At 41.7% G+C, this 18,237-nt stretch overlaps 1 protein-coding gene across 3 annotated transcripts in view; it reads right to left on the reverse strand.

Annotated features, from left to right (window-relative positions):
• Positions 1-18,237, reverse strand: part of B3GLCT (beta 3-glucosyltransferase) — a 112,805-nt gene that overhangs the window by 40,407 nt on the left and 54,161 nt on the right. For all 3 annotated transcript variants that reach the window (XM_037799994.1, XM_037799995.1, XM_037799996.1), the window contains 4 exons: positions 17,822-17,958; positions 14,493-14,556; positions 6,368-6,487; positions 4,742-4,811 (listed from right to left, as the gene is read on the reverse strand). In XM_037799994.1, coding sequence (XP_037655922.1) covers positions 4,742-4,811; positions 6,368-6,487; positions 14,493-14,556; positions 17,822-17,958 — 391 coding nt within the window. The remainder of the gene's footprint in view (positions 1-4,741; positions 4,812-6,367; positions 6,488-14,492; positions 14,557-17,821; positions 17,959-18,237) is intronic.

The raw sequence follows: 18,237 nt of genomic DNA on the forward strand, positions 1-18,237 counted from the left end.
ATCTATGCAATGTTTAAGTGTTTAGCTACACCAACCAGCAAACTCAGAGTCAAGCTCAGACAGTCCTTATAAATCAAAGATGAAAATGTGTCATTTTATAGTGCAATATTCATTAGCTTTTAAGAAAGAAAAAGAACTATAAATTCTGGATATTTGGTATAATAATCTCCAAATTACTTATTTTTAACCCATTAAATATTATCTTTATACATTAAAATAGAATTTTTCTTCAGTTACAGACAGGCCAATAGGTACAAGGATTTTTCCATGTCAACAAGGTCACAGATGCATTCAGTGATAGCTCAGGTTGCTAGGGGAAAAAAATAGAAAGAAAAAATACTTCATGCTGTTCTACTTCCGAATTCAAGCATGACGAAGAAAACCTTAACCTTGGCATTGCGGTAGCGGTTTGCTTTGCATATAGCAAGCAAAAGGATTTACCCCAGAAAGGGCTCCCTGCAGCTTGCAGCTGCTAAACGTTCATACTCTTGGGTAAACTGCCCTCCACTGCATAAGGCTGGAGAGGCTGTGAGGACAGGTCAAGGATTTCCCTCATTTCCAGCACTAGGTCCTGCAGGCTGTGCAAATTCTGCGTTCACTTTCCTCAGCCTTGAGTTTTAAGTTCCCTTTTGCTCTAATAGCTTTATTCAACTGCACAGGTATTGCTTCCCAATTAGCTGATCTGAATGAAATCAAAATCAAAATCAAGCGTGAGCTTGCTCTTTGACTTGTTATATCTAAGTACTTGCTTTGAGTTCTAGTTTGTGGCCCTCCATCTGGCTGCGTTTTAATTCAAGCTTCGCTTTTAAAGAAGCAGACTACACCTATATTTAATCAGAGTCCTCCAGCTACCCAACACGCCTCCTAATAAATTTGTTCAGATTTGCCATTCATAGACAAGATCACAGCAGTCAAGAGAACAAACAGTTGTTTTAATTTTAATCTGAAAGGAACCAAGTGGTTATTTTAAGAGCTCAGGAAGCTGTGAAAAGGAACTGAAGGCTGAGCAAGTAGCAATCTGACCTCTTTAATTAAAGGAAGCCTGCAGGAGGATAGCATCTCAGAACCCACCACTTAATGAACAAAAACAGCGGCTGCCGAGGGCGCTTGAGGGATGCACATGAACTGCAGGACAAAATGATGCCCGGAAAATTCTGACAGCTCACATGACACAACGAAACACATAGAACCCAAGAGCACATCAGCAAGCTGAATATTAAGCCTCCAGAAATCTTTTCCTGGCTTAAATACAATTTTACGTACTGTGCCCACTTCATCACATTACCTACTATTTTTGAAGTTTCTTTAAAACCTTACGCCATGCTTACATCTCAGAGCCATTGCTCTTCTGATGGTGTCGATGTGTGTCCGTGCCCGGGACAGGGTGCCTACCTGCTCTGGTTTGCTAATGCTGCCGGAATGCAAAACACCAGAGATGGATCGGCTTTTATAAAAGGGGTTTATTTGGTTACACAGTTACAGTCTTAAGGACATAAAGTGTCCAAGGTAACACATCAGCAATCGGGTACCTTCACTGGAGGATGGCCAATGGCGTCCAGAAAACCTCTGTTAGCTGGAAAGGCACGTGGCTGGTGTCTGCTCCAAAGTTCTGGTTTCAAAACGGCTTTCTCCCAAGACATTCCTCTCTAGGCTGCAGTTCCTCAAAAATGTCACTCTTAGTTGCACTTGGGGTATTTGTCCTCTCTCAGCTTCTCTGGAGCAAGAGTCTGCTGTCAGCAGTTGTCTTCAAACACTCTCTCATCTGCAGCTCCTGTGCTTTCTTCAAAGTGTCCCTCTTGGCTGTGGCAGCTGGCTCCTTCTGTCTGAGCTTATATAGTGCTCCAGTGAACTAATCAAGGCTCACGCTGAATGGGCGGGGCCACACCTCCTCGGAAATTATCTCATCAGGGTTATCACCTACAGTTGGGTGGGGCACATCTCCATGGAAACACTCAAAGAATTCCAATCTGATCAGCACTAAAATGTCTGCCCTACAAGATTGCATCAAAGAATATGGCTTTTTCTGGGGAACATAATATATTCAAACCGGCACACCACCCCAAATAAGAACTCGCCACCAAACAATTAAGCAGTAGTGGAGCCGACTCTCAATTTCTCAAAGATAAATCCAGTTTCTTATCAACGTTTCTTCCTCCAACGTTGTTTGGCCTTTGGCACTTTGGGTACTTCTACTGAAGAGCGCACAGGGGAAAAAAAATGAAACAATAGCACCCCAAGCCCTGTATTCTACTTGATGGGGTAGGGGTGGCCATCTGAATTCCCAACTTGATTTGTATTTTAGATAACCTGTGGATTTCAACTCCTTGCTATCCCCATTGCTCCTGAAAACAAAAAGCCTGCGCTCCCAGCTTCTGGCCAAGTGAAGACAGGCCTTTGACTTGGCAGGGCGTCAGCACGAGTCCCACACCTGTGATATCACTTGAGGATTACAATCCAGCTGTGCTGTGTAGAAGGAGCATGGAGTTGGGAGCCGGAGAACCCCAGTCCAAGTCCCAGCTTCCCAACTCAGCAGCTACCAGCATGTGGGTCGAGACTGTATCCTTCCATCCTCAGTCTTCTCTACAATATCAAGCAAAAATCAATAGTCACCCCATCATGGGAAGGCTGTCAACATGAAATTAAATAATAGAACGCATGTGCCAAGCATGCCAGACAGTGTGAAAACAGATCAGCAAAGTAGTCAGTAGCAGTTGCCATGTGGTTGTATCACATGTAACATATATTATTACTGGATAGCTATTTGGGCCAACTTATGGTGAGACTCCTAAAAGGAGGCACGTACACTCCCACCAAGCAAGACAGACATCAAAGTCACTGAAATCCTGCTGTCTCAGACCTGTCTTTCCAAACATGGCCAAGCTTAAAGAGGGCTTGCCCGACACCCAACTGTGGGAGCTTCAAAACAGCTTCTGGCTGCCACGCTTCAGGGACCCCAGACAGATAAATAGCAGCAAATCCATGCAGCTGGCTTTGGGCACTTTGTTTTCAATGCATATAAGAGGCTCTTAGGATTTTATAATTTTTAGAAGCACTGGACTCAAAATTCAAACGTAAAGCCATTGTCTGGAAATCTGAAAAGTGTATCTGAACCTTATGCAAAATAAGAAAGCAGTCAATTAGATTATTCAAAATCACAAACTAAAATCAACATTTTTTTTTCATTTCTGTGGAATGCAAAAAAATCTAACAGGAAGGATCCCTAATTTTACTGCTTTACTTCCACTTGAAAAATGTGTTTCAGAAAATACCATCACCAGTACCATCATTCTCAACATCAACATCACAAAAATAACCAGTTCTCAGATGCAGTTGCAAGGTCAATTAAATCAATTTGAACATTTCTACTTGCTGTAAGAAGAAAAAATAAACACAGCATACTTCATTTCCCTTGACAGCTTTTTCTTTAAAGATATTTGTCAAAACAAAACAAAACAAAATCATACTATAGAGCCCTACCAGATTATGAGAACACCAAAAGGATATTAAATTTAGGTTAAATTTGTGAGAAATGAGAATTTTACTTTAACATGCTATATTGATTCTTAATAGTATTTTAGGACGCCTTGTATAACGAAAGCATATACTTATTTAGGATGATTTATAGGATTCGGAATTTAACTTTACTATTTTAGGTAAATATGAAGATTTATAGTTAGGGTACTTTAAAAATATTTCTAATAATAACTGGATTTTATTTGATGCTGATTTCTTAAACAATACTACAATCCCAAATTATAATATCCTAATTATTGTACTACTGGTTTATTTGGAAAGTATGTTCTCCTTTAAAACGTAATTCGTAGAGCTCATATTGTCATATATTTAAATGAACTTGCCCTCATAGCTTCAACTACATGAAATAACAGCTGGTTTAGAAATCGCTCCTATATAAATATCACCCCTTCAGTGAAATCTACAGTCTTCACGGGAAAAAAAAAAATATGCTAAAATTAGAAAATCCAAAAGACTGGCTAATCTTCCATTTCAGAGAAGTGCTGCTTAAAATGAGGTGAAAAAAAGAGAGAAACTTTATCTATTCATATTAGAGATCTCCTTTTTTTTACATTGTTACCACAGCTTAGCAGAATTCTCTAACACCACCAAAAACTTGGATAAAAACAACACCCCTCCACATGCCAGGATTTCCTTGAGAAAAGCAAATCCTATTTCCTCTTCTCCAATCTACCTACACATGAGCAAATACAAATCTTCAGGAAAAAAAAAGTTCCAACCTGTGCATTTGAAATACATATAAGAAGAAGCCACCGTCTTTACAAAATCATTCTTTTTCAGTATTCTGTAACCTTGAAATCCCCTTTTCTAGTCCTCCCACAGTTCAGGACTGTGCAAAGGATGAGTATCTTTTCATCATCATAGGACACGGTTTTGTAAACTAGACTGCCAGTCATATCATCTCCAAGATTGCCAGAGCAGAGCCTTTCCATTTCCAATTTAAACTGCTCTTCTAAATAGCATTTAAAAGGGCTATGACCATTCATGTTTCAAAACAAAATCATCCTTTCACATTGACCTTGGCAACCAAAGTGATACTAAGAGGAACTCCAATTAAATAACTGCATTAACTTCAACATGACATCTCTCATTATCCTTTCCTTGAGCTTATACCTGGTTTGTACTTAAAAAAAAAAAAAAAAAAAAAAAGGCAGCTTGGTTTTTAAAAGTCCAATAAAAATGAATAACCCAAAACCCCAAAACATACTTCTGTCGCCATGAAATTTCTTGCATGTTTTTACTGCAACAAAAATATCCTCCTTCTTCACTGGATTTCCCTAAAAAAAAAAAAAAAGGAAAAGAAAAGAAAAAAATATATGCACATATGATTCAGCATTATCTTAAATTTGCATTCATGTTAGTTATCACATGCTCTAGAATCCATATTAACGCATGTCAAGGATGAAGTTTTAGGAAAAAAGAGGAACTGTAGTTTGGCTGATGACAAAGCCTTTGAAGTCAGCCAGTGCTAGACCCAAATCCCAGCTCTGTCCTTTATACACCGTGTATCATCTGCTGCAAGTTATTCAACCTCTTTGACCTTCAGTGTTCTGGTTTGGAAGATGGGAACCAGGGCCACCAGTACAGCAGTTGTTAACCAGCAACCATCTATGAAGCACACAGTAGTACCCAATAAATATTAGTGCCTCCCCTTTTCCTTTTTCCATCTAGCAAAGATTTTGACAAAGGGAGAGAAGCAAGAGATGTTCTAATGCAAAATATGAGATGACTCCCTTCTCTGGGCCCAGCCTCACTTTGATGTCTGAAGTGTGTCTACAGCCCCGTTGTCGGCTACCCAAACCCAGGCTAACCGGACATTCCATCATCTGCCAAAGGTAGGATGGTCCTAACACCTGAGTGTCCCGGAGCCCTGAGCTTATCAGGGATCATGCGGATGAAGGGGACAAGTAGAGGGATCTGTCTACCACCCATACACAAGGCCAGTGGCTCTCTCAAAGAGGGGTTTTCTCACTCCTCGGTTACCTCCACTGGGCCATAGTGGTAATCAATCAGGTCACCTCTGCATTCGGGACTGGCTTACAGTGACATCCACTCACAGCCTGGTCACATCATTCAAGGCACTGAGAGGCCAACCCCTCCAGATTCCCTCAGGGATTTTATGAACATTACATGGTCTCTTGCTTGTTGCTAAATATATATATAAGTTATCTTTTAAAACGGCACACACAGTCTTTAGTATGAGAATAACAAACAATGCTTGAGGCCTGCAATGTTTTCCTTCTGAGAAGGAACTGCACAGCGTAGTGGCTTTCAGGGGTCTTCAGGCTCATTCTGGGGTCTGGACCCAGGGTCTTCCCTAATGGGTTCATTCTGAATGTTCTGCGTAGTCTCAGGGCTCGAAGGCAGGGCCCCTGGAGGAGAGAACCAAGGGGATGGGCTTGTGGAGAAGGCTCGTGAGTAACTGGAAATTCTTCAAAAAGCCTTTCTAGGAAATGAAATAGAAATTCCAATGGACTTATGCCACGTCATCAAAAAAACATGACTCTGGGCACACTGAATTAGCAGAGCTGTGGCAGACAGAACAATATATAGACTCTGGGATGAGACTGTCACCCCAAATCCCACGACCCTCCCACAAGCTGTGTGACCCTTGAGCTAGCACTTAACTTCGAAGCCTCTCTCTTCTCATTTGAAAATGGAGTGACCAGCAGAGGCCACGTTATAGGGGTGCTGTCAGTGGAAACCTGACATGGGGTAGTAGCCCGGCACAGAGCACATGTGCCAGGTTTAGAAGGTAAAGGCTAGCACAGCCTTCTGCACAGCATGTGAGTCTTCCTTGGATTCACAGGACGTTTTTTCCTCAATCACTTACACAAAGTGGCAGCAGAGACTGGCATGTGGTGGCACAGCTGGGGTCCACACCATCTGTACAAAGCTCAGGCACCGGCGTGAGGGGAGGCCCGTGGCCTTTGTCCCAGATGTAGAGGGCAATCTGTCAAGGCACAGGAGACCAGAATGAAGGAAGGAACTCAGCCACCACCCCAAGTACAAGATCGGACAGAATACCTCAAGAGGCAGCAGAACACACCTTTATAGGCAGTATGAGGTCAAATCGTATCAATTTGTCAATATTCAGCAGGGTTTGTGTTTTTAACCTACAAAAATGGTAACTGACATCATGTGGATCAATCTAATTTTTTAACAATAAACAATAAACTATAAATTAATAATCCAGACTCCAAAGAATTCCAAAGTGGTCATAAGAACTTTTAGGAAGAACATATTCTAGAACAGCACAGAGACATAAGAGTAGTCCACAACGCTGGTTTCCTGCAGTATGGTAATAGACGTCCTGAACAGCTGACTCAATGAAAACATCCAAAAGGACAGAATAAAATGTTTTTAAGATCATTTTAAGGATAGAGCTAAGCCAGCATGACAGTACAAAGCCTGTGCAGGACAAAAACAATGTGAACGTGAGAATCCTGAGAGGAAAAGAGCAGCCAGGGTGGTTTTCCCCAGCAGTATCAGCTGAGCCCTGGTGACACTCAGTTTCTGGAAGGAGTTAATAAAGCCTGTGACCCTGTTATAGATTGAGCTGTGACCCCCCAAAGGACATGTCCAGTCCCAACCCCTAGTTCTGTGAATGGGACATTATTTGCAAATAGGATCTTTGGAGATGTTATTAGTTAAAATGAGTCCAAACTGAATCCGGCTGGGTCCTAACCCAATACGACTGGAGTCCCCATACACTGGGGAGATCTGGACATGGTTAGGAAGACGGAGACAGGTACAGAGCGACACAGCCTGTGAGGGAGGCTGTTCTAGTTTGCTAATGCTGCAGAATGCAAAACACCAGAGACGGATTGGCTTTTATAAAAAGGGGGTTTATTTGGCTATACAGTTACAGTCTTAAGGCCATAAAGTGTCCAAGGTAACACATCAGTAATCAGGTACCTTCACTGGAGGATGGCAAATGGCGTCCAGAAAACCTCTGTTAGCTGGGAAGGCACGTGGCTGGCGTCTGCTCCAAAGTTCTGGTTTCAAAATGGCTTTCTCCCAGGACGTTCCTCTCTAGCAAGCTTGCTCCTCTTCAAAACGTGACTCACAGCTGCACTCCATCCAGTCTCTTTGAGTCAGCTCATTTATATGGCTCCACTGATCAAGACCCACCCTGAATGGGTGGGGTCACACCTCCATGGGAGTATCCCACCAAAGTCACCACCCACAGCTGGGTGGGGCACATTCCAAGCAAATCTAACCAGCACCAAAATGTCTGTCCCACAAGACCACAAAGATAATGGCATTTGGGGGACACAATACATTCAAACTGGCACATTCCACCCCCTGGACCCCAAAATGACATGATCTTTCCAAATACAAAATACATTCATTTCATCACAATATCACAAAAACTTAAACCATTTCAGTTACAAAAGTTAAGTACAAGATCCCATCAAAATCAATTACAGGCGTGGTGGGTCCTAAGGTGCAATTCTCCTTTAGCTTTGGATCTGTGGACTTAGAACAAGTTATATGCTTCCAATATACAAAGGAAGGACATGCATAGGATAAACATTCCCATTGTCATAAGGAGAAAGAGTAAGGAAAACAGGGTTAACAGGACCAAAGCAGTTCCTAAAACCTGCAGGACAAACTCCATTAGATTTCAAAGTCTGAAAGTCATTTACAGAACAATGTTGCATCCTTGGGGCTTGAGAGAGCGGGAGTCTAGCCCTTCCCAAGGGCCTTTGTGGCAGCCCTTTCCTCTCCAAATGCTTAGGTGAGTGATCCAACATACCCACACATTGGGGAGACCACCTTCTCGGCCCCACCCTCCTCAAACATCGGGGCAGCTCCCGGATTCCCTTCCATCTCCAGGGCACATGCTGAACCCCTTCAGAACAGTGTGGTGGCAGCCAGGCTCTCCCCAATTCCCTGGAAATGTGCTCCAACCTCTTTGGGACCTCGGGTGGCAGAACTCTTCCAGAGCATCGAGGCGGAAGGCCCACCCTCGACCTCCAGGGCAAACTCACCCTTTCCATGCATGTGGGCTGTTCCGCTCTCCCAGCCCGAGACCTCCTGACTCCAGACCTCAACTTCCATGGCTCTGTCTTTGAAGAGATTTTTCCTTTAATTTTTTCCTTGTCTGTCTCCTCCAGTCCAGACCAGCAATGGCTCTGTCTATAAAGATCTCGCAAAAATTCTGTTGGCTTTGTATGAAGCATACAGGGGTCAAAGCCATCGGACAATAGGACTTTCCACAAATCCTTTCTGGATAATTCCATCTCCAATCTTGGCTTGTACTGAAATGGTGGCTGGGTTCCATGTTTGGTTACATCCTCACGTTGGGCTGTAGCTTCTGGAATTCCACCCCCTGGAAGCTCGTAATTTTCCAAGCCATCAGCTTCTGGTTTCTTTGAACCCAAGAGTTCAGTTCTAAGTTTATCTCTCTCTGCTCGCATTTTACTATAAGCTGCAAGGAGAAGCCAGGATACATCCTCCACATGTAGTCTGGAGATCTCCTCAGCCAAGTATTCCAGGTTGTTGCTTCCAGATTCTTCCTTCCATATGACACCAGGACTCAATTTTGCCAAATTCTCTGCCACTTTAAAACAAGGATCACCTTTCTTCCAGTTTACAACAACACATTCATCATTTCTGCTCAGGGCCTCATCAGAAGTATCTTTGGAGTCCATATTTCCATAAACAGTCTCTTTAAAGCAGTTTTGGCCTTTTCTATCAAGCTCCTCACAACTCCTCCAGAAACTCCCCATTATCCATTTAAAAAGCCATTCCAACATGTTTGGTATTTGCAAACTCAGCAGCAAAAGCACCCCACTTCTCTGGTACCAAAATCTGTTCTAGTTTGCTAATGCTGCAGAATGCAAAACACCAGAGATGGATAGGCTTTTATAAAAAGGGGGTTTATTTGGCTATACAGTTACAGTCTTAAGGCCATAAAGTGTCCAAGGTAACACATCAGTAATCAGGTACCTTCACTGGAGGATGGCAAATGGCGTCCAGAAAACCTCTGTTAGCTGGGAAGGCACATGGCTGGTGTCTGCTCCAAAGTTCTGGTTTCAAAATGGCTTTCTCCCAGGACGTTCCTCTCTAGCAAGCTTGCTCCTCTTCAAAACGTCACTCACAGCTGCACTCCGTCCCGTCTCTTTGAGTCAGCATGTTTTATATGGCTCCACTGATCAAGGCCCACCCTGAATGGGTGGGGCCACGCCTCCATGGGAGTATCCCACCAGAGTCACCACCCACAGCTGGGCGGGGCACATTCCAAGCAAATCTAACCAGCACCAAAACGTCTGTCCCACAAGACCACAAAGATAATGGCATTTGGGGGACACAATACATTCAAACCGGCACAGAGGCCGTGGTGCAGTGAGGCCGCCACAAGCCACAGATGCCAGGGAGTGTCAGGCACTGGCCAGAGCCTGGGGAGAGGCAGGAGGCAGAGATCTCCTCTGAGCGGAAGCCCAGCTGCTGACGCTTTGATCTGGACTTCAGCCTTCAGAAGGGTGAGATGAAGGATTTCTGCTGGTACCTTGTTATGGCAGCCTGGGAAAGTAAGGTGATGCAACGTGAAGGGTGTCTAACAGCCCATTGCCACGTAAAGTGGGACCTGGGAGCTAAATGGTGTGTGTGTGGGGGTGGAGGATCTCCTCTGAGATTTCCTAACCAAAAGCTGGTCCTCCTGATTTCTGCCACCTGTGTGGTGCATAAATACCTCAGAGTACTTTAGAGTGGACTCAAATTCATATAACCTGTGAGCAGCAGGCAGAAGAAAACACAAAGGCTTTCTGGGGGAACTCACAACTTTAATATAGGCCTTGGAAAATTGCCACAGATACAATTCCAAAGGAACAAGGGTACTTAGGAAAAAAATCACTAAAATACAAATAAATAATAATAAGCAAGAGTCAGCAGACACAATTTAATCAAATCCAAAAGACTTCATAAGGAATTGATGTTATCAAACACTGAATATAAAATGACTATGTTCAACATGTTTTATAAATAAAAGAAAAACTTTAAAACATGAAAATTAAAAGAGATTATACAAAAAGTAAAACAGATTTGAAAAAGAACCAAATAGAACTTCTAGAAATGAAAAATATAATAAATAGAATGAAAAAGTTATTGGTTAGCATAAATAGCATATCAGGCACAGCTCAATAAAAAATTAGAAACCTAAAAGACAAAGCCCTGAAAGTGATCTAAAATGCAGCACAACAAGAAAGAAAGATGAACAATGTAAAACCAAAGTTCATACCTCTTGTGTACACCTAACACTCTAGAAGGAGATAACAGAATATTGGACAATAACAATCTATTATAGAAATGCCCAAAGAACCACAACAGGATTAAAAAAGAGAGTCCACACCTAGACACATCAGAGTGAAACGGCAGAACACCAAAGACAAAGTAGGAATTTCAAAGCAGCCCGAGAGAAACAACAGATTATCTATGAAGGACACACAATTGGAGAGATGGCTGATTTCTCAGCACTCCAGCAATAACAGTTTGTGCTGGTTTGTATATATTATGTCCCCCAGAAAAAGCCATGTTCTTTAATCCAATCATGTGGGATACTGGGATTAGGTTGCTTCCATGGAGATGTGACTCACCCAACTGCAGGTGAAAATTTGGATTAGATTATTTCCATGGAGGTGTGGCCCCACCCACTCGGCGTGGGTCTTGACTAGTTAACTGGAGTCCTTTAAAAATGCTGGCACAGACCCAGACGCTTGCTGGCTTAGCTCAGAGATGCCTGGAGTTGCGGACCCCTGACGCTGATGCTTAGACATTTTGGAGAACGCCATTTTGAAATGCCACCTGGGAGCAAACAGATGCCAGCCACGTGCCTTCCGAGCAAACACAGGTTTTTCAGATGCCAATGGCCGTTGTTCTGTGAAGGTACCCTACTGTCGACACCTTGGTTTGGATACTTTTATGGCCTTAGGTCTGTAACCTTGTAACCAAATTAACTCCCTTTATAAATGCCAATCCATTTCTGGTATTTTGCTTAATGGCAGTACTAGCAAGGAATGATAGTGAAATAACACCACTAAAATGAGAGAAAATACCTGAAACCTAGAATCATATAAACAATGTAACCGTCTTTCAAGAGCAAAGTTGGCATAAATATCTTTAAAGAGAAAAAAAAAAAAAACAAAACAGAGAATTTACTACCTCACTACAGGATACCCTGAAGGATGTACTTCAGGAGGAACAAAATGATCCTGATGGGAAGGTCTAAGAAGCAAGAAGGAATGATGAGCAGACATTGGCAAATACATGGTTATGGTAATACAAATGTTAACTGCATAAAATAATGATAATATCTAATTAGCAGCATTTAAAAAAAGAATAAGAAAAATACTGGACAATAATAGCATATAAGTTGGGAGTGAGATCAACAGTTAAACTATTCTAAGGCCCTTAAATTATCAAGATATTGATTAGACACTGATAGGTTATGAATGCATGTTAAAATATTTAAAATAACTAATAAAGACATTGAGACTGAATTTCCAAAATGGAAGAGAAGAAAAAAATGTGACACATTTTTTTAAAAAATCTAAAAGCAGCCATGAAAGTTTAAAAAGAAGAAAAGAAAAAAATGGGGAAAAAGCATAAAATCAGGTTGTGGAAAGAAATACAAATATACTAATAATCACAACCAACATGAATGAAAATTTGCTTTCTGGTTTAAAGACAAAGATTGTCAAACTGGGAGGAAAAAAAAAGTTATGTTCTCTTGGAAAGAGACATATTTAAAAGATAACAATACAGAAAGGTTGAAAGAAAAAGACAGAAAATAGACTAAGAAGCAAACACCAAAAGAAAACTACATTCACATGAACAAAATAAACTTGAAGGTAAAGAGCATTATTAGAAATAAAGTCACTCAGAAGTTTCTTAGTGTACACAATATAACTTCCTAAGCTTACTAATCGTAATTATAAACTCATATGCACCAAATTAACATAGCCTGAGTGTAAAAAGCAAGGGTTGGCAGTTCCACAAGAAGAAACTGTCAAACCCACTATCATTATGGGAAACTGTCATATTCTTACCTTCATAAATGATAAAACCAAGCAGACAAAATGAGGGAGGGGGGAAGAGGAAAGAAGGGGAAAGGGAAGAGAAGGAGGGAGGGAAAAGACCTGACTAATACAACTAACACCTTCTTAGTCCAATCGCTATAAAGAGAACATTATGCCCCCAAATTAGAGAACAGACACCCTCTCTGTTTATGAGTACTGAACATGAGCTAGGCCACAGAGCAAGTCTAAAGATACTTCAGAATATGATCATCCAATAGACCAGAACACTACTAAATCAGAGATAAATAATAAAACTTAATAATGCATACAGATACACTGGCTCACAATGAGAAATAATGTATTTTTTTTAAGTGGGGCAGTCAAAAAAGTTGAAGTCCTCTTGCAAATGATCATCAGGACACATGTCAAAAATACTCATAGAAGCAAAGATTGTATATTAGCAAAAAACCTGGTGGCAACCCAGAAGTCCCCTAACAGGAAAATGGACAAACACCGTGTGGGACAGTCACACAGGGCACTACTGCATAAAGGGATGATGGGTGAAAACCACGTGCACCAGCAGGGATGAGTCCCGATCATGGGACAATCCTGCTGTATAAAGTCCCAAAGCATGCAGAGCTACATAATGTACTATTAAGAGATACATTTGTATGTCATAAAATATGAAGAAAAGTATGGGAAAATAGAGAGTTCAAAAAAGTGGCTACTCCAGGAAGAAGGAAGAGGGTAGGACTGGGGAGAAGCCAAGTGGTGGCTGTACAGGTATTTTGTTGATTGATTTTAATAACCCTTGCATATGTTAGAAACACTCTTTTGTACGCCTTCAACATTTACTGGATTTCCAAACCTGGGTATCTATTCCAGAGCTGGCTTTCCAGCAGAGGCATGTAGCCAAGCACTCGTTTTCAACTGGTCGCCCTTTCCTTTTTTGTGGAAATGAAGGATGATTTTTTAAAAAAAAGTATCTCTCGCCTCAAATAAGCTGTTCCGTAATTTTAAAATACCAGGAAGTTACAAAGGCTTGCATGTGCCCTTTTCCCGACGGGAAGGCCGCCGGCATCACGGGACTGCGTTACATTTGGAGACTTACATAAATTTCCCGAGACAGTTCCCTGCACCGTGTGAAATATGTCTGCTTTAGGCAGTCAGGCGTGCTGAGGAATGAAATGCAAATGAGACCTTTTTAATGATGATTCAGGGATGATCAACAAAGAGACACCTGCCACCCAGCTCCAGGGTAACTGGCCGCAGGTGCCCAGGGATGGCCCCACACACGTGCAGGGCTGCCTGTCAATTCTGCTCCGGGGGGAGCCGAGACACGAGAGCCCAAGGCAGGGCCGGGGCACCCAGGGAACCCAGCGGTACTGTCAGTGACACTTGCATGTGTTTCTAGAAATCTACCTTTGCACCTGGCCACCTAGATTTTTCAGTGTTTTGTGTTTTTTTTCTTTTTTTAATTAGAGCAATAGTAGGTTTATGGAAGATTCAGGCAGAAAGTATAGAGTTCCCATATAACACCCTCTCCTCCCCCCCCAACACACACAGTTTTCCCTGTTATGACATTTTGCATTAGTGTGATGCCCTTTTTACAACTGATGAAAAAATATTATTATAATTATACTATTAACTACAGTCCATAGTTTACTTTAGCTTCCCTCTCTGTCACCTAGTTTTAAAAATGAAGAATCAAGAAACAGGAGATGCCCTCTTTTTCACTGCTACTTCTCCACCTACAGACTAAAATGAGCTTAAAACAGAAGGACCTAATTCACAGGGTGCTGGGAAAACTACCTTGCTGAGAGGAAATGGATGGGGTGGGGGGAATGTACTGTTTGGGAATACAGAACCCCTTTTCTAGCAAAAGACATGAATTCTTGATTATTAAAACTTTTCACCAAACAGAACAGGACATACCTCATGCTTTAAATCTATTGTAAAGTCGGATTTCAGGGATTCACTCTTTAGCCTCCTGGTAAGCCTAGAAAAAGAGACAATTTTATTGTTTTAAAACTGTAAGAAGTATCAAATAACATAATCTTTGGGACTTGCCAATGTTTGAAAACAGATAAAAATGCAAATTACAAGGAAAAATAGGAATTTAATTTTCTTGAGAGAAAGGACTCTGTAGATGCCCTTATGTACTGACCAATAAGTGAATGCAAGGTTTGTTGTAAATACAGCAGTCGTTTCAACATGTGCAAATAAAATAATACTATGTCTCTAAAAATAAAAGCCATAAAGTTTATTGACTCCTGATAACCCTTACACTAAATAATTATATATATTAAATATATATATAAATATATATATATAAAGGACAGAGAAAAGAAAAAAGCTTGCATGACAGAAAAAAAATTCGCTACTTTGCAGTCCCTTACTCTTAATAACCCCAATGAATTATAGCAGGTGGAATTTTTAGCCATGGGGGCGGGGGGGGGATGGTATAGTTTGGGGAAGAAGTTGTTTTATTTTACTTTTTCAAGGTCACTTCCTGGCTTTAAAAATCTTTAATGGCCCAAACCACTTTATACCAACTAAGACAGCTATCATTAAAAATATATATAACAATGGTTGGCAGGGATGTAGAGAAACTGGAACCCTCCCACATGGCTGGTGGAAATGCAAAATGGTGCAGCTGCCTGGGAAAACAGTTCAGCAGTTCCTCAAAGAGTTAAACATAAAATTGTCATACAGCCAATATTCCTACTTCTATATATGCATATTCCCCAAAGAACTGAGAACAGGAACTCAAGCATATTTGCACAGCAATGCTCATAGCTGCAGTATTCACAATAAACAAAGGTAGAAACAGCCAAGTGTCCATCCACAGGTGACTGGATAAGCAAAAGATGTCTTTCCACACAATGGAAAATCATTTGGCATGAAAAGGAATAATGCTGATACCTGCGACAACATGGATGAACCTTGAAGACATTATGCTCAGTGAAATAAGCCAGACACAAAAGGACCAATATTGTATGATTTCACTTAAATGAAATATCATGAGTAAGCAAATCCACAGAGACAGGAAGTGGATTAGAGCCTCTCAGGAGTCGAGGGAAGGAGGAACGGGCAGGTATTGCTCCCTGGGTACTGAGTCTCTGTTTGGGGTGATGGAAAAGTTTTACTAACGGATGGTGGCGATGGTAGCACAACACTGTGAATGTATTAATGCCACTGAATTGTACACTTAAAAATGCTAAAATGGCAAATATTATGTTCTATATGCTACCACAGGAACATGTTAAAAAAAATCTTCAATAGCTCCTCTCCCAGGTAGGATAAAGTCCCAGATTTCTTACCCTGCCCTAAGACCCTGCCATTCCCCTCCACCACCCCCTTCTCAGTATTGACTTCTTCTACCCTGAGCACACTGCTGCCCATTTGCCTTCATGACCCTGACTTGGCAAACCTTTCTTCTTTAAGACCAAACTCAAGGGCATTTTCTCTGTGAAACTTTCCAGACGTGCCCACCAGAATACAGTGAAACCTCCTTTTCCTAGAGTACCAAGCACAGCTCCTTAAAAGCACTTACCCCACATTTCATGACCCTCTGTTTCCACATCTCTCTTCTCCACTACACATCTTTGTATTGCCAGCCTCTCCCCCCAAGCCTGGCCAAAATGACTACTCGATAAATGCCCACTGAGTGAATGACAGTGCACTGGGGGCTCCCGGTCTTCAAGCTGCAGCAAACCAAAGTTTGTTTAACTTGAGAATAACTATAACCCTTGGCTGCTGAAGGACAGAATGTATTCTCTCCCCTAGAGAGAGCAGAGGCAGGCAAACCAGCAGAGGGTGAGAAGGAAAGGATGACTATCCCTTCTCGTCTTCCCTCCCCTTCCCTCCCCATCTTTCCTCCCCTTTCCTCCCCAACCTACAAGAACAGAGGAGGGAAAACCATGTGGATCCTTCCAGGCCTGCTGGGTGCAGGCTGGGAGTAGGGCATGCCTTGACCAGCAGGTACGTGGGTCAGTGATCTTCGCTGGAGACAAGAGAACATTCTCTGGCTAGTTTAAGCATAAAGATGCATTTGTTGAGGATACAGATAACTCACGAAATTATTGAAATGTGAAGAGACTCTAGGCTGAGAGTCCAAGAAACACCCCCAGACCTGTACCACAGAACTGGGCAGCCAAGGAGCTGCAGCCTCTGCCACTGTCAGGAAGCCACGACGTCAGGAAGCCACTGTCTCAGCTGCCACCCCTAAAACTACCCTTCTTCTGCCAAGACCTCTCAAGTCAGAGACCCCTGGGCTTTGTCTTCTTCCCCATGTAACTCGGTTCCCAGTAAGAATTTTGCAGGGTTCATCTACTTGACAGAACCTAAATATAGCAGCCAATCCCTAGCAGCAAGGAAGGCTAAAAAGTATTGGAGATTTTTGTGCATTTGTTTCTTTGGGGGATTCTACATTGGGAAGGAAGCAACCATCAAATGTGAAGGGAGCATTCAAAAAGTATTCAAAAGGTCTTGGCCAGCCGTGAACGGCAAGGTATCCTTGTATACTACCCTGGGAATATCTACAATGGGCTGAAAGGTTTTCAAGACCCCAGACCCAGGAACAGGACACTTAGTTTAAGAAGTAATGGAAACCTTTTCATCTTCGAAGCTAGAAAGACCACAATTGGTCTTTATCAACCTTCCATTCCACAAAGGGCAAAAACACATAATGAATCTGAAGTGATCAGATTTAGAAAGGGCCTCTCAATAAACTAAATTACAACTTAATTGCCTTCCCTTTTCACATCTAAACAAGCATCATTGTGATTATACCTATATATATCTAGGCAGGGCTATCTACAGTGCCTTCCAGTAGCTGTCCCTGCTGCCTGGCCCAGGTTTAAGTATCTGCACCTGTGCATCTAATCAGCCATTCACTCCAACCCCAAGAATGTGACTCGCACATTTTCTTACTGGCAATAAAGTGATATCTACATCAAACCAGGTCCATCGGCAATGGTGATGATGCTTACACAAGCACAGGTTTCAAGCACTTACATGCTCTCCCTTCATCTCACAACTTATCACCTTATTTTGCAGGTGAATAAAAGGATGTCCAGAAAGGTTAAGGCATACATCTGAAGGGCCCAGTAAATGACAGAGTGAAAATAAGAAGCCTCAGGTCCCTGGCTCCACGTCCACTTCTCTGTCACACGCTGCCTCTGGCTGAAAACTCATTTGAAGTCCATCAGTTATACCCCACCCCCCATCCCACAAACAAAAAAGGTCTAATAAAGTCTTACTTGTTTACAAGTGGAAAACTAAGGGCCCAGCCAGCAGCAAAGTCTGGATATTTAAAAGCTGTAGGATTTTCAGAAAAGGCGTAATGGTGAATTATTGTAGATTCTTCATCATGTAATGCTTTTCCCAAAAACCATTCCTGTTCAAGATATAAAATGTCATAAAAAAAAAAAAAAAAAGAAATTTCAGGTAAGACTGAAAACAATTCCCTATTTAGTTAATTAAATATTCTAGGTGATAGAGAGCTAGCATGGGTTATATATTTTACAGAATTAGAACAAAAATATATTAACACTAGTATGATACTAAAGACAGCCCAATCTTTATACATAAAACAAAGTATTTCAAAATCAGGTCATCAATATGAACAGAAAGTTAGTTATCATTATACCATAAATGTATAAAAGTGGTATTTTAT

Source organism: Choloepus didactylus, chromosome 12 (genome assembly GCF_015220235.1).
Source record: "Choloepus didactylus isolate mChoDid1 chromosome 12, mChoDid1.pri, whole genome shotgun sequence".
Lineage (NCBI taxonomy): Eukaryota > Metazoa > Chordata > Mammalia > Pilosa > Megalonychidae > Choloepus > Choloepus didactylus.